The sequence below is a fragment of the Podarcis cretensis genome, assembly GCF_951804945.1.
Source record: "Podarcis cretensis genome assembly, chromosome: 2".
In the NCBI taxonomy this organism is placed as follows: Eukaryota; Metazoa; Chordata; class Lepidosauria; order Squamata; family Lacertidae; genus Podarcis; species Podarcis cretensis.
Genome location: NC_137171.1, coordinates 9134321 through 9147288, shown reverse-complemented (window position 1 = coordinate 9147288; position 12968 = coordinate 9134321). Strand labels below are relative to the sequence as shown.

The window sequence follows — 12968 nt, the reverse complement described above, 5'->3', positions numbered from 1 at the left end:
GCTATTTGATAACACTTTTCTCACTCGTGATCTCTTGTGCCCACAGGGTGCTCGTGGTAACGATGGTCTCCCTGGTCCAGCTGGCCCACCCGTAAGTAAATTGCTATTTGAAAGATTAGAAATTGCTTTTTAAAAGATTTCTGAACATTCATTTATTTTTAGTTTTTTTCTGCTAAAATGGAAACTTGTAAATTGGATATGTTATTACTGAAATACTAAATAGTTCTAAAATTATTATTTTTTAAAAAAGAATTCCTGTTCTCCCCTAAATTGTGTGGCTTTTTTTTAAAAAAAGACATAAACTTTACAAAAAAAAAAAAAGTGGGGAGGCAAAAGAGAGCTGTCATGTATATGTTCTGCAAAAGACTTTCAGGCATAAGGAGCCGTTACATAACTTGTATGGCTGTCATAAAAGCTGTGGATGCTAAATAATTAAAATAACTCTGCCTTCCTTTTCTCAAACTTATTGAAACCCTTTTCTCTTTTTTCAGGGACCTGTCGGCCCCGCTGGAGCTCCAGGTTTCCCAGGTGCACCAGGCGCAAAGGTAAAGTAGCGCTTCAAGGCCCAATGAGTGTGTTTGCAGCCGCTGGCTTGTTATGATACACACACACACACACACACTGCTTTTTCTAAGCAACTGTGAAACGCTCTCCTCCCAGAGCCCACTGAGTACTTTGCTCCTTTTATCGCTTTGGAAAGAGGCCTGAAGCATTTCGTCAGATCTGCCTTCCTGCAAAGTAAGAAGATGGTGGAAAGATTGACAGCCCCCAAGAAACAGCAGCCTGTGAATACATGTCTGTGAACATCTGTGTGAGAGGAAAGGAGACTAGGTAAAGGAGTTTCAGAAGGTCTGGGAAAGGCCTGGATAGAAATCAACATATAGGCAACTGTGAAGGAAAATGGGAGCTGAGTGTGTAGAGAGAAGCACAAGTTGTAGGAGTAATGTTGCAGAGTGTGTAATCCTAAAACAACACTCCTTTTTGTGCTCGTCTTGTTAAATCTTGACAAATTAACTGCCTGTAGATCTCTTTGGAAAAATGGCATGTGTGAATTGTTCTTCAGATGTATTGCTTCCACTTCGAAAGAAAACTGAATTACACTGAAGCAGTTTGGGCTTCTAATCCATCATTCCCTGGAGATTTACCTACTTTTTTGTGAACCATTATTTAGTGCTGTGAAAGTAGGGAAAACCCAGTGACCCCAAAACAAACCCATTGCAAGGAAAACACACAGAGTATATGTGCATCATGCCCAGAGGGCTGTGTAATTTCCAAGGCTGTCAGAAATACCGTTCTGCTATTAGTGAAACCATTTGAGATGGAGGCTAGTATAAAATTTGTTAATTCCCTGGAGGGCAAAATGCTTGTATATTGCTTTAAACTAGGAGCAGGGGTGCCATTTCAGAGTACTGAAAGAGAAGAGCTTTGGGTTGGAGGGGAGCAAGATTCTCAGCACAGCTTAAAGTCTCAGGTATATTAATGATGAAAAGCACAACCATATGCATATCCACACTGAAGTAAGTTCCACTGAGTTCAGTGGGACAAGCTCAGGTGTATATGTGTAGTTTTGCAACCTAAACTGATGTGTTAAGAGAGCATAGGTCCAAAAGTCACTTCTTCTTGCAAAGGGATTTCTGTTGTTCCTCTGCTTTCCTTACACAGGACTGTTTTTACTACATAGTAATCAATATGTGGAACTAGTAGCTTCCATAATAAGTCACATGTGGTCTGAAAAACATGTTGAGAAGTGCCCTGGCCTCTCTTGTCCACGATTGACTTTGATTCGAGGACATACAAGCAATGTATCTGGTCTTGTATGTTATCAAAGAAACATTGGCAACCGAATGCCTCGTCACTCCCACATTCAGCTGGCGGTGTTTATTTGTATGATTTGTTCTTATTCTTCTTTCTGTGGGTTTTTTTTTTTTTTTTTTGCCTGTGCACGCTCCCCTTCAAATGTTACAAGAAGCCCCACTGCCTGATTTAAGTAATGAGTGCACCTAGCACAGAGTTCAGCAACCTTTTTCAGCTGTGGGCCGGTCCACCGTCCCTCAGACCATGTGGTGGGCCGGACTATATTTTTTTGTGGGAGGAAATGAACGAATTCCTATGCCCCACGAATAACGCAGAGATGCATTTTAAATAAAAGCACACATGCTACTCATGTAAAAACACGCTGATGCCCGGACTGTCCACGGGCTGGATTGAGGAGGCGATTGGGCCCTGGGCCTTAGTTTGCCTACCCCTGGCCTAGCACCTGGCAGTGCTTGTTTTGATGATGTTTGAAGCCCTTCTCGGTTAAAATGCTACCTGGGCAAGAGATATTGTGGCAGTCAAATTCCGATTGCATTTTGCCATGGTCTTGAAAGGAGCTCAGGTTTTGTCCAAAGGGTCAAGTCAAGCAGGGGGGAGGCACTGCTGTGTTTGTCTGTGGCATGAGTGGTATGCGCTTCAAAATCTCAAGACAGCATATCGGGTTTCCTTAATGGTGGGGCCTTTTTGGGTAAGACGGAAAAGAGGGAGATGGGAGAGAGATTCCTTTGGGAATTCCCATTGCCACTGGTGAGTATGGGTTTGGGTTGCTAATCTCCCTGAGGACTGGTTTCTATGGTAACCAGACAGTGAAGAGGCAGTAGGGGAGAGGGGGGAATGAGGCCTTTTGTGGGATATCTGACAGCAATTGACAGTGGGCCTTCAATCACAATCAGCGTCCTCATTATAAAAAGATGAAGTGGGGAGCCTTCTGAAGAGGAGGGCCACGCATTAGTAAGATGTGCAAAGCAAGAGAAAGAGCAGAGTACAAGTATTCCACAAGGAATAGATGTTTTCACTGAGGGTGCTTCTGAGAGCAGCTAAGGCAGGAATCAATACTGAACAAAATAAAAATAAAGTGAAAAGTAAAGGAAGGAGCTGTCCATCTTCTGTACAGTTCAGTGAACTCTTCGTCCTTGTAACAATAGCAGGAGATAGCATGTAGTGGCGGCCACTTAAAACCAGCTCCCCATAATTATTATTATTATTATTATTATTATTATTATTATTATTATTATTATTATTATTTATACCCCGCCCATCTGGCTGGGTTTCCCCAGCCACTCTGGGCGGCTTCCAACAGAACATGAAAATACAGTAACCTTTTAAACATTAAAAGCTTCCCTAAACAGGGCTGCCTTCAGATGTCTTCTAAAAGTTTGGTAGTTATTTTTCTCTTTGACATCTGGTGGGAGGGTGTTCCACAGGGCGGGCGCCACTACGGAGAAGGCCCTCTGCCTGGTTCCCTGTAACTTGGCTTCTCGTAGCAAGGGAACCGCCAGAAGGCCCTCAGTGCTGGACCTCAGTGTCCACGCACAACGATGGAGGTGGAGACACTCCTTCAGATATACTGGACCGATGCCGTTCAGGGCTTTAAATGTCAGCACCAACACTTTGAATTGTGCTTGGAAACGTACTGGGAGTCAGTGTAGGTCTTTCAAGACCGGTGTTACATGGTCTCGGCGACCGCTCCCAGTCACCAGTCTAGCTGCTGCATTTTGGATTAGTTGTAGTTTCTGGGTCACCTTCAAAGGTAGCCCCACATAGAGCACATTGCAGTAGTCCAAGCGAGAGATAACTAGAGCATGCACCACTCCCCATTAATATGGAGTCCCAATGGTGTTAAATCTGGAAATGCAGAAAGGTGGAACGAAAAGTGCCAGGCCCCAAGGACACATAGCTGAAAGACTGATAACGCTAGGCAGGCTGCATGGACATCAGTCCAGCATTTGAAGGTCACCATAAGTTATGAAGAATCCGGTTCTACTTCTTGTGGCATCCTAGTGGATACTTTGTCATGTTTCCCTTTGACCTCTTAATGTTCCTTCTCATATTTTCGCAGGGTGAAGCTGGTCCCACTGGCGCTCGTGGCCCTGAGGGCGCCCAAGGCTCTCGAGGTGAATCTGGAACCCCCGGTTCCCCTGGACCATCAGGAGCTCCTGTAAGTACCTGTTTCCTCCGGTGAGAACCAGAATTTCCAGGGGGGCATGGAGATGGTTTAGCTTTATTAGGGCATCATTAAAAGATTTCCACAGCTTTTCCTTCTGAGGCCCCCTAACTCAAAGGTGGCTAACCTTTCTCAAGCTGAGGGCCATACTGACCCATGGTCAGCTCTTCAGAAGTTGTGGGTCAAACTGGGCATGGCCAAAGTGTAAAACATGGCTGTGACCAAAAGCATCACAGTTGTGAACTGGTTGTGAACGGGATCCGTTCCGGAGACCCATTCACAACCTGAAAAGAATGCAACCCGTGTCTGTGTGTCTGCGCACGCGCTGGTCACAATTCGCCACTTCTGTGCATGCGTGTGATGCCATTTTGTGCGTCTGCGCGAGTGGCGAAACGGGTTACTTCTGGGTTGCCGCAGGACGCAACCTGAAAATGCCCAACCTGAAGCAAACGTAACATGAGGTATGACTGTAATTTTGTTTTCAGAAACAAATTTGGGTGCCCTGGGGGCATGCCATAACAACATTTTCAAGTCACAGAACCACAGCAGGGGAGCAGGGGGAATGCCCAGCTTAAAATATTTTGATTTTAAAAGAAGTATTACTGTTATTATTTTTATAAATGACAAAGGGGAGGCAGGACACAAAGCCTTTCAGCTGGTTGTGCTGTCAACAAACAGCATGGTGGTTCTTTGAAGCCCAGACTGCCAGCTGGTTGTCATGTCAAAGTGCCATGCACACCACATGTTGTGCAAATGGGTCACCTGATGTCATCAGGTGACCGACAGCTGGGCTGGCCAGATCCAGTTATTCATGCTGCATTACAGTGTCACAGTGGGAGGCTGTGGGAGCAGTCGGAAATTTAGAGAGAGAGAGAGAAGAGTTGAAATACGGAAATCTTTTAGAGGAGCATTGAGAGCCACAAAAAAAAACACCTGTTGGCATTGGTGCACTCAAAAATAATTGTTGCCTTTAAATGACAAAACCACATGGTTTCAACAGTGTATGAACTAATTTGACCGGGAAAAATGTGCCTAGCCATTTGGTTGGGGCACTGTTCTGTAGAGCATATAGAATAATGGTAATCCAGCTCTATGATCGTAGAACTGTAGAGTTGAAAGGGACCCTGAGAGGCATCTAATCCAGTCCTCTTCAGTGCCGTGATTGCATTTTTCCTTGTGACTGGCTTGGTTGACACATGCCACTTAGCAAGTGGAGAAAGGCACCTGCTGGATAGTCTTACCTCACCTGAATAAAAGTGTTGTCCAAGTACTTCTAGTGGGACGTGGGTGGCTCTGTGGTCTAAACCACTGAGCCCATTGGGCTTGCCGATCAGAAGGTCGGCGGTTTGAATCCCCGCGATGGGGTGAGCTCCCGTTGCTCTGTCCCAGCTCCTGCCAACCTAGAAGTTCAAAAGCACACCAGTGCAAGTAGATAAATAGGTACCACTGCGGCAGGAAGGTAAACGGCGTTTCTGTGTGCTCTGGCTTCCGTCACGGTGTCCCGTTACGCCGGAAGCGGTTTAGTCCTGCTGGCCACATGACCCGGAAAGCTGCCTGTGGACAAATGTCAGCTCCCTTGACCTGAAAGCGAGATGAGCGCCACAACCCCATAGTCACTTTTGACTGGACTTAACTGTCCAGAGGCCCTTTACCTTACATTTAGCAAGTACTTGTAGCTGTGGTGTGAGGGCAAAATTATCCTTGAGGGAGAAATCACCCTCATTCTTAACTGACAGATTATTTCTAATCAGGTATAGGGTTCAGCCTGATTATTCTGTGGTTATTTACTCTTTTTCTTCCCCCAGTAGATATATGCAAAAATATTCCCTGATTTCCCAGCTGCTTGTGTTTTAGCAAGCAATGGAAAGTGAACTAGGTGTAAATACAGGAACCACCAGCAGATGGCAGTGCCAAGTCAGGATTTGCACAACCTTTCTCTGCATGAGTACTACCGTATTTTTTGCTGTATAAGAATCACTTTTTCCTGCCTAGAAAGTAAGGGGAAATGTGTGTGCGTCTTATGGAGCGAATGCAGGCTGCACAGCTATCACAGAAGCCAGAACAGCAAGAGGGATTGCTGCTTTCACTGCGCAGCGATCCCTCTTGCTGTTCTGGCTTCTGAGATTCAGAATATTTTTTTGCTTGTTTTCCTCCTCAAAAAACTAGGTGCGTCTTGTGGTCTGGTGTGTCTTATAGAGCAAAAAATATGGTAGTTGCTTATGTTTCATAGAATATAGACTTGCAGACTTGAAAGAGTCCCAAAGGATCCTCTCTAGTTCAACTGCTATGTGGGCCACCAGGCAAAATCGGGCACAAAAATAAAGGACCTGTGTGGATGTTCACTAACACACGTTCCATGCGTCACCTGTTAAAATGTGGGTACAAAAAGCCCATCTACTCACGCATGCACGTAGTTAACTACAGCTGGCCACTTTTTACTTGCCTTTTGATAATGGGGCAATCAACATATTATGGATGGCAAGACTATATTAAGGAAAGGGATGACAGAATGCCCCTTTTTTGCAACTGGGAAATTCTAGCCAATTAGGTTGTAACATTTTGTCTGGGCCATATTCTGCAGGGTATTTGGCATGATGATTAATCTTGACCCTGCCTGTATTTGGTGTGATGACCCTAAGAAATCTGCCATTTGAGCCCTTGTGCATGGACACAAACTTAACTCAACACCATACCCAGTGGATCAAAAGACAGTGTGCTGGAGTCTTTTGGTGCCTTAACAACTAACCAATGTTATTATGGCATAAATTATCATAGTTCTTGATTCTTTCATCAAATGCATTAAATATAATCTTCGGTTGCAGGTTTGCACTTCATGCATCTCGTGAAGCGGACTCTAATTCACGAAAGCATAATTAAATTTGCTGGCTCTTTACGGCGCTACAGGGCTCTTTGCTGCTACAACCTTAGAATAATAGAATTGTAGAGTTGGGAGGGACATTAGGGTAATCTCATCCAACCCCCTGCAATGCACAAATCTTTTGCCCAACGTGCGGCTCAAACTCACAACTCTGAGTTTCATGTTCTACCTTGACGTGTTCTTCCCCCGGTAGTCAGTGTTTTTCACCTGCTAGGATAGGTAAATAATAAGTGAGCTGTGCATCAATAAGGTCATGTGAAGCAGGGGTGTCTCTTTTTCCCACCCACCTGATTAAACTGCAGTTGTAAACTTAACAATTGACAATTTGCTACCCTATAGTGCTAAAATCGTTGCATAAGGGGAGCCTGTCTTGTTCTACTTGCTAGGAGGGAATTCCCACCCAGCTGCTACAGTGACACTGTCCTCATTCATGCTTCTAAATGATATCTGTCTAGATTTCTAAATGATATCTGTCTAGACCAGAACCTCTCTGTTGTGCTCCACTCCCATTTTGGGCCTGGTTGCCCTCAATTTCTCCTTGTATGTTTGTCGTTCAAATATGCTTCCTTCTCTCGAGGATGTGGGTCTGGGTCTTGCTTTTCCCCCCTTCCCCCTTTTAAAGTTAATTTGTGCATGGATCGTGACACTAGCATGTGCACATCAAGAATTTTGCTTTGTAGATCTTTTAGTTTTATGATGTATTTTAATTAATTGATTGATTGCCTGTTTTTCTGCTCTTATCTTCTTTGTATACTGTGTTTTATGATGTTAGCCGCCCTGAGCCCAGCTGCTGCTTCTTCTTCTTCTTCTTCTTCTTATGGAACAAAGCAGAGAATTTTGACATGTGGTTGTGAAATTGCTGGGGCTGTGCAAGCTAACAAACAACAACAACCCCTTTCCTCAACAAGAGAATTAGCAAAGTGTCTATAGTAAAGTTGGTAGATATATGCAAAACGTGTTCTGTATTTTTTAAAAAGATGGAAGAAAATGGCTCTGATAGTGGGCAGGATGAGGGAAGTGAAATATGTTTGTCTAAACATAATGCAGGAAGACTACTAAATGTCTGGTGACCTGCTAACTTTCCCCATGAGGAATATGGATGTGCTTTCTTTCCAGGCTCACCATTCTCGGTACTCTTATCCCTTTTCTGAAAAAAACAAAAAAAAAACACCATTGCCCCAAGACCCATGCTTTAATAATATGTCTATTTATATATTGGGTAGCCCTCTGGGAAGGAAACATGGTAGGGAGCAAGTCAACCATTTATTGGAAAGAGGTTTGATCAATGCCTTCTTTTTGTTTTTAGGGCAACCCTGGAACTGATGGGATCCCTGGTGCCAAAGGATCAGCGGTAAGTGCCACATTACTGATGTTGTCTGCAGAAGATCTGGTGAAAGTTCAATAACCTCTGCCCATCACATGAACAGTATCGACCAAGAACCTGTACAATAGTTTGCTGAGTAATTTGCTGTTTCTCAGACCCCCTGCACTTTCCCCCTCCTGCCCTTAATTGCTTTCTCTATTCTGCCCATAGGGTGCACCGGGCATTGCTGGCGCTCCGGGATTTCCTGGCCCACGTGGACCACCTGGGCCTCAAGGTGCAACTGGGCCTTTGGGTCCCAAAGGCCAGGCGGTAAGAAACCCAAACCAATGCAAAACTTTAAGGTGTCTGACTCTCCAGACTGATGATCCTGTGCTCAAAGTTACTAGGCATAACCTCTGTTGGGATCTCCGCTCGGCCAAGCTGATAAAGCTCATTTTCTTCCCCCAAGTCCTTCGGAATCGCCTCCCAACGTGTTTAACGACCTGAGCCTTTGATAAGGCTCCAAGGCACGTTCCATTCAGCAGAGTTTCCAGCACAGGAAAGAGACGAGAGGTTTGGGCTACATTGCAAAGAGTTTTATTATCCTAACTACGCAGAGAGCAAAGACACATCCTCTATCTATGAAAGCAGAGAGCAACTGAACAAAGGAAACAGGAAATGTCACATCCGTCTCTAGTCTCCCGTGAGACTTCCAATAGCCTGGACTGTCTCTGGAATGTAAACAGAGTCCTGTGACTCCATGCAGCTGCTCAGTGGCAAAACGGAAACTAACAACCTCTCCCCAATGCTGATATTCACATTTTAACTAAGCTTTGGGAAAGTGGATAATAAGAGGTGGAAGCAGCTAGGAACCCACAAATTTTGACTGGCTTTTGTAGCCAGTCATTATTGATGATCAGCCCTAACCCTGCCAGTCCCCTGATTTTTTTGCCGTGTGGAGAGGTCAGTATTTCAGTGCACATGGGGCTTCAGAAACACTTGGGTTAAAGGACATGGTTTAGTTATAGAGTACCTGCTTTGCATGCAGATGTTCAGTCCCCAGCATCTTCAGATAGAGCTGGGAAGGTTCCCTGCCTTAAACTCTGGATAACTGCTACCAGTCAGTGTAGACAATACTGAACTAGATGGACCAACAGTCTGACTTGGTATAAGGCAGCTTCCTATGTTGGATGTGGTGAGAAATTATTTTGGTGTATCTGGCTAACTGCATCCTTAGTTCCCCTTAAGTTCTCTGTGCCCAGCACAAAGGGAGAGTCCTTCAACCTCAGAGTTCTCTATGATAAGCAGAGAAGCAGAGGCACCTTTCACTCTGTGCAAAAAGCAAGTGGCTTCTAGATTTGTTGTTGTTCTTGTTTAGTCGTTTATTTGTGTCTGACTCTTCGTGACCCCCTGGACCAGAGCACACCAGGCACTTCTGTCTTCCACTGCCTCCCGCAGTTTGGTCAAACTCATGCTGGTAGCTTCAAGAACACTGTCCAACCATCTCGTCCTCTGTCGTCCCCTTCTCCTGGAAAAGGGTCTTTTCCAGGGGGTCTTCTCTTCTCATGAGGTGGCCAAAGTATTGGAGGCTCAGCTTCAGGATCTGTCCTTCCAGTGAGCATTCAGGGCTGATTTCCTTCAGAATGGATAGGTTTGATCTTCTTGCAGTCCATGGGACTCTCAATAGTCTCCTCCAGCACCATAATTCAAAAGCATCAATTCTTCGGCGATCAGCCTTCTTTATGGTCCAGCTCTCACTTCCATACATCACTACTGGGAAAACCATGGCTTTTACAATATGGACCTTTGTTGGCAAGGTGATGTCTCTACTTTTTAAGATGCTGTCTAGGTTTTTCATTGCTTTTGTCCCAAGAAGCAGGCGTCTTTTAGAAGCAGGCGGCTTCTAGATAGAGAATATATTATGGAAGAATTTGTGGGGGAGCCTCAGCTGAGATGGAACAAAGCAGCCCCAGTGATGGACTGTCCGTGTTGAGAAAAAGGTGTGACAACAGCATGGGAGAATTACGGTTGTACCTTGGTTTTCGAACAAAATCCGTTCCAGAAGTCCGTTTGGATGCCGAAAACATTCAAAAACCAAGACACGGCTTCCGATTGGCTGCGGGAGCTTGCCGCGCTTAATCAGAATCCGTGGAAGCTGCGTCAGACGTTCGGGATCCAAAGAACTTTTGCAAATCAGAACACTCACTTCCGGGTTTCCGGTGTTCGGGAGCCAAAACGTTAGAGTCACAAGGCATTCAAGAACCAAGGTACAACTGTACTAAAATAACGTGAGGAGATTGCATTGAAGCTAAATGAATGCTTTCCATTGCTCTTCACTGTGGAAGATGTTAGAAAGAGGCCTACATCTGAACCACCTTGGGGTTCGGAGCATCTGAAGGACAAATGCTTCTGTGCTAGACACATATACAGGAGCAGACCGCCAGCTGAACTCTGAGGGACTCAACTTCTGAGAAAACAAAGAGGTGCTTTGGCATCTAAAATCACACAAGTCATTGGATTTTGGGTGGCAGATGCCCAGGTATTCTTAAAGAGTTCTTGAATGTGACGATTGCTTGGCTTCTAGCAAAAACATGAATCTTGTCACTAAAATCAGCTTCTTTGCCATAAAAACTGGAAAATATTTATCAGAACACCAGTTTTCATGCACGATCCAAGAAATTAGAGGCTCATTAACCTAACTTCAGTCCTGAAAAATTAGTGGAAAGCTTTATTTAAAAAGAGAATTATAAACATGAGAGAGAATCATCATGGCTTCTACAAAGGGAAATCATACCCCTTGCAGCTCTTTGGCAGTGTCTACAAGTATGCAGTCATGAGATAAGAGGAGATATTTTCTTGCGCTGATGGGATCTGACCTTTCAATGACTTCCCAGGCAGGGTATCTTGAGGTCATGATGAATAGCTCACTGCAAATATTGACAATGTGATGTGCCAGTGAAAAAAGACAAATTAGGGATTATTAGCAAAGGGGTCAAAAGTTGAATCGGATATGGTCACATTGGGAATTCTGTGTACAGCTCCGTTTACCCAAGTTCAGAAAATCTGTCTGATAGTGAGGATATCCACACCTGCTAGGGGATGAGGTCAATTCTGGATTTTTGTGGTGCATGTTTGAAGACTTAGACACATGGTTGTGAAACAGAAGTGAGCTGGAGTACAACAACAGAATCCACCAGCTGTAGCACATGCTGTTAGGAGACTTCGAAAGCTAAACTAGTGATTCTTTCCATTTAGAATCTTCTCTTTCCCACGTCTCCCAATTTTCACTCATCAGTGTTTCCCTTCCCATCCTCTGTATCATCCCAGTCCTTCTGCCACTTATCCAGCCTGGTGTTGGGTCTCTGCCCTTTTATTCAAAGGAACGCGCCCTTTGGATGTTTCAACACGGAGGATGCTGAGTTGGAAGTTCTGCTGACCAGATCAGCAAGTAGCTTGACGTGATAATAGGAGCTTGACTACTCTTAATATGTTTCCTTTCCTTTCTCTGTAGGGAGAACCTGGGATTGCAGGCTTCAAAGGTGAACCAGGTCCCAAGGGTGAACCTGTAAGTATTTGCTGACGTGCCTTTATGCCTGGCATGCTGTCTGTTCTTTGGATGTGCCATATTTACTCGAGTCTTATGCATCATCGAATCTAATGTGCACCTCAATTTTCAGAACCTTGAAACCAAAAAAAGGTATTTGCTGGCAAATGTAAATGTGCCATCAAATCTAATGGGCACCTTAATTTTCGCAACGTAATTTGGCCAAAAAAGGTGAGCATTAGATTCGAGTAAATATGGTATCAGTTGCTCCCTGTTCATCCTCTACACTAGGAGTGGCTAACTTTTTTCGATCCGGGGGCCGCATTGACTCTCAGCCACCCCTCCAAGGGCCATATGCCAGTTGTGGGTGTGGCTATTTATTTTATTTATTTATTGAATATATATATCGCCTTATAACTGGAGGTCTCAGGGCAGTTCACAGAAAAGATCATAATATATAAAATAAAAATAAAAATAATCCAATAACACCCCCCAAAAAACAATAACACCTTCCAGCTACCCCTGCTCTGGGCATTAGGGTGGATGCACTGAGCATCTGGCCATCTGCCAGCTACTACCAGCATGAACACTGTGGTAGCCTGTCAATAACCCACGTCATGGTATGTGCACCCAGGGCTTCTGGTAGAGGGGGAATTCTGCTGCGTCATAATCCCCTCCAGCTGCACGGTTCAGAAATTAGAATTCCTTTGCCCCCAGACCAGTGGCGTAGTGTGGGGGGTGCAGGGGGGGCTGGCCGCACTGGGCGCAACATCTGGGGGGGCACTCGCGCTCGCAGCTCTTTGCCCCTACCTGTCGCCCGGTGGGTTAGGGGTTAGGGGGCGCAAATTACTTGCCTTGCCCCGGGTGCTGACAACCCACGCTACGCCACTGCCCCAGACTACATGTGGCAAGGGAGAAGGTTAATGCCCACCTTTCCTCCTTCTGGGCTTTGTACTTTCATGTGTGGGTGCCTTGTTCTATGAAATCCTATATAAAAATCTGAAAATGACTGCAGTTCAGTTCTACTCGTGGATTTTCCATGCTATTCTCTGTGCAAATGAAATGCTTATATGTGGCTGTCTGGCAGACCCAAACATGGGACAGGACACCAGCAGAGGACACATAGCCACAAGCTACCTACATGTAGATTGTAAATTCATTAGGGCCAGTTCATTGTTAACTGTTTTACTGCTGCAGAGGTCATCTGGGGGACGGGGGACAACGACACACAATTGTATCATGTCACTTTGAAATGGCATGCTGA

At 44.9% G+C, this 12968-nt stretch overlaps 2 protein-coding genes across 4 annotated transcripts in view; both read left to right on the top strand.

Annotated features, from left to right (window-relative positions):
- The window catches only part of LOC307210707 (claudin-34-like), a 219286-nt gene that overhangs the window by 15280 nt on the left and 191038 nt on the right, over positions 1 to 12968 (top strand). The window lies entirely within an intron of this gene.
- Positions 1 to 12968, top strand: part of COL2A1 (collagen type II alpha 1 chain) — a 98813-nt gene that overhangs the window by 40910 nt on the left and 44935 nt on the right. For all 3 annotated transcript variants that reach the window (XM_079966624.1, XM_079966623.1, XM_079966622.1), the window contains 6 exons: positions 47 to 91; positions 492 to 545; positions 3875 to 3973; positions 8164 to 8208; positions 8392 to 8490; positions 11672 to 11725. In XM_079966624.1, coding sequence (XP_079822750.1) covers positions 47 to 91; positions 492 to 545; positions 3875 to 3973; positions 8164 to 8208; positions 8392 to 8490; positions 11672 to 11725 — 396 coding nt within the window. The remainder of the gene's footprint in view (positions 1 to 46; positions 92 to 491; positions 546 to 3874; positions 3974 to 8163; positions 8209 to 8391; positions 8491 to 11671; positions 11726 to 12968) is intronic.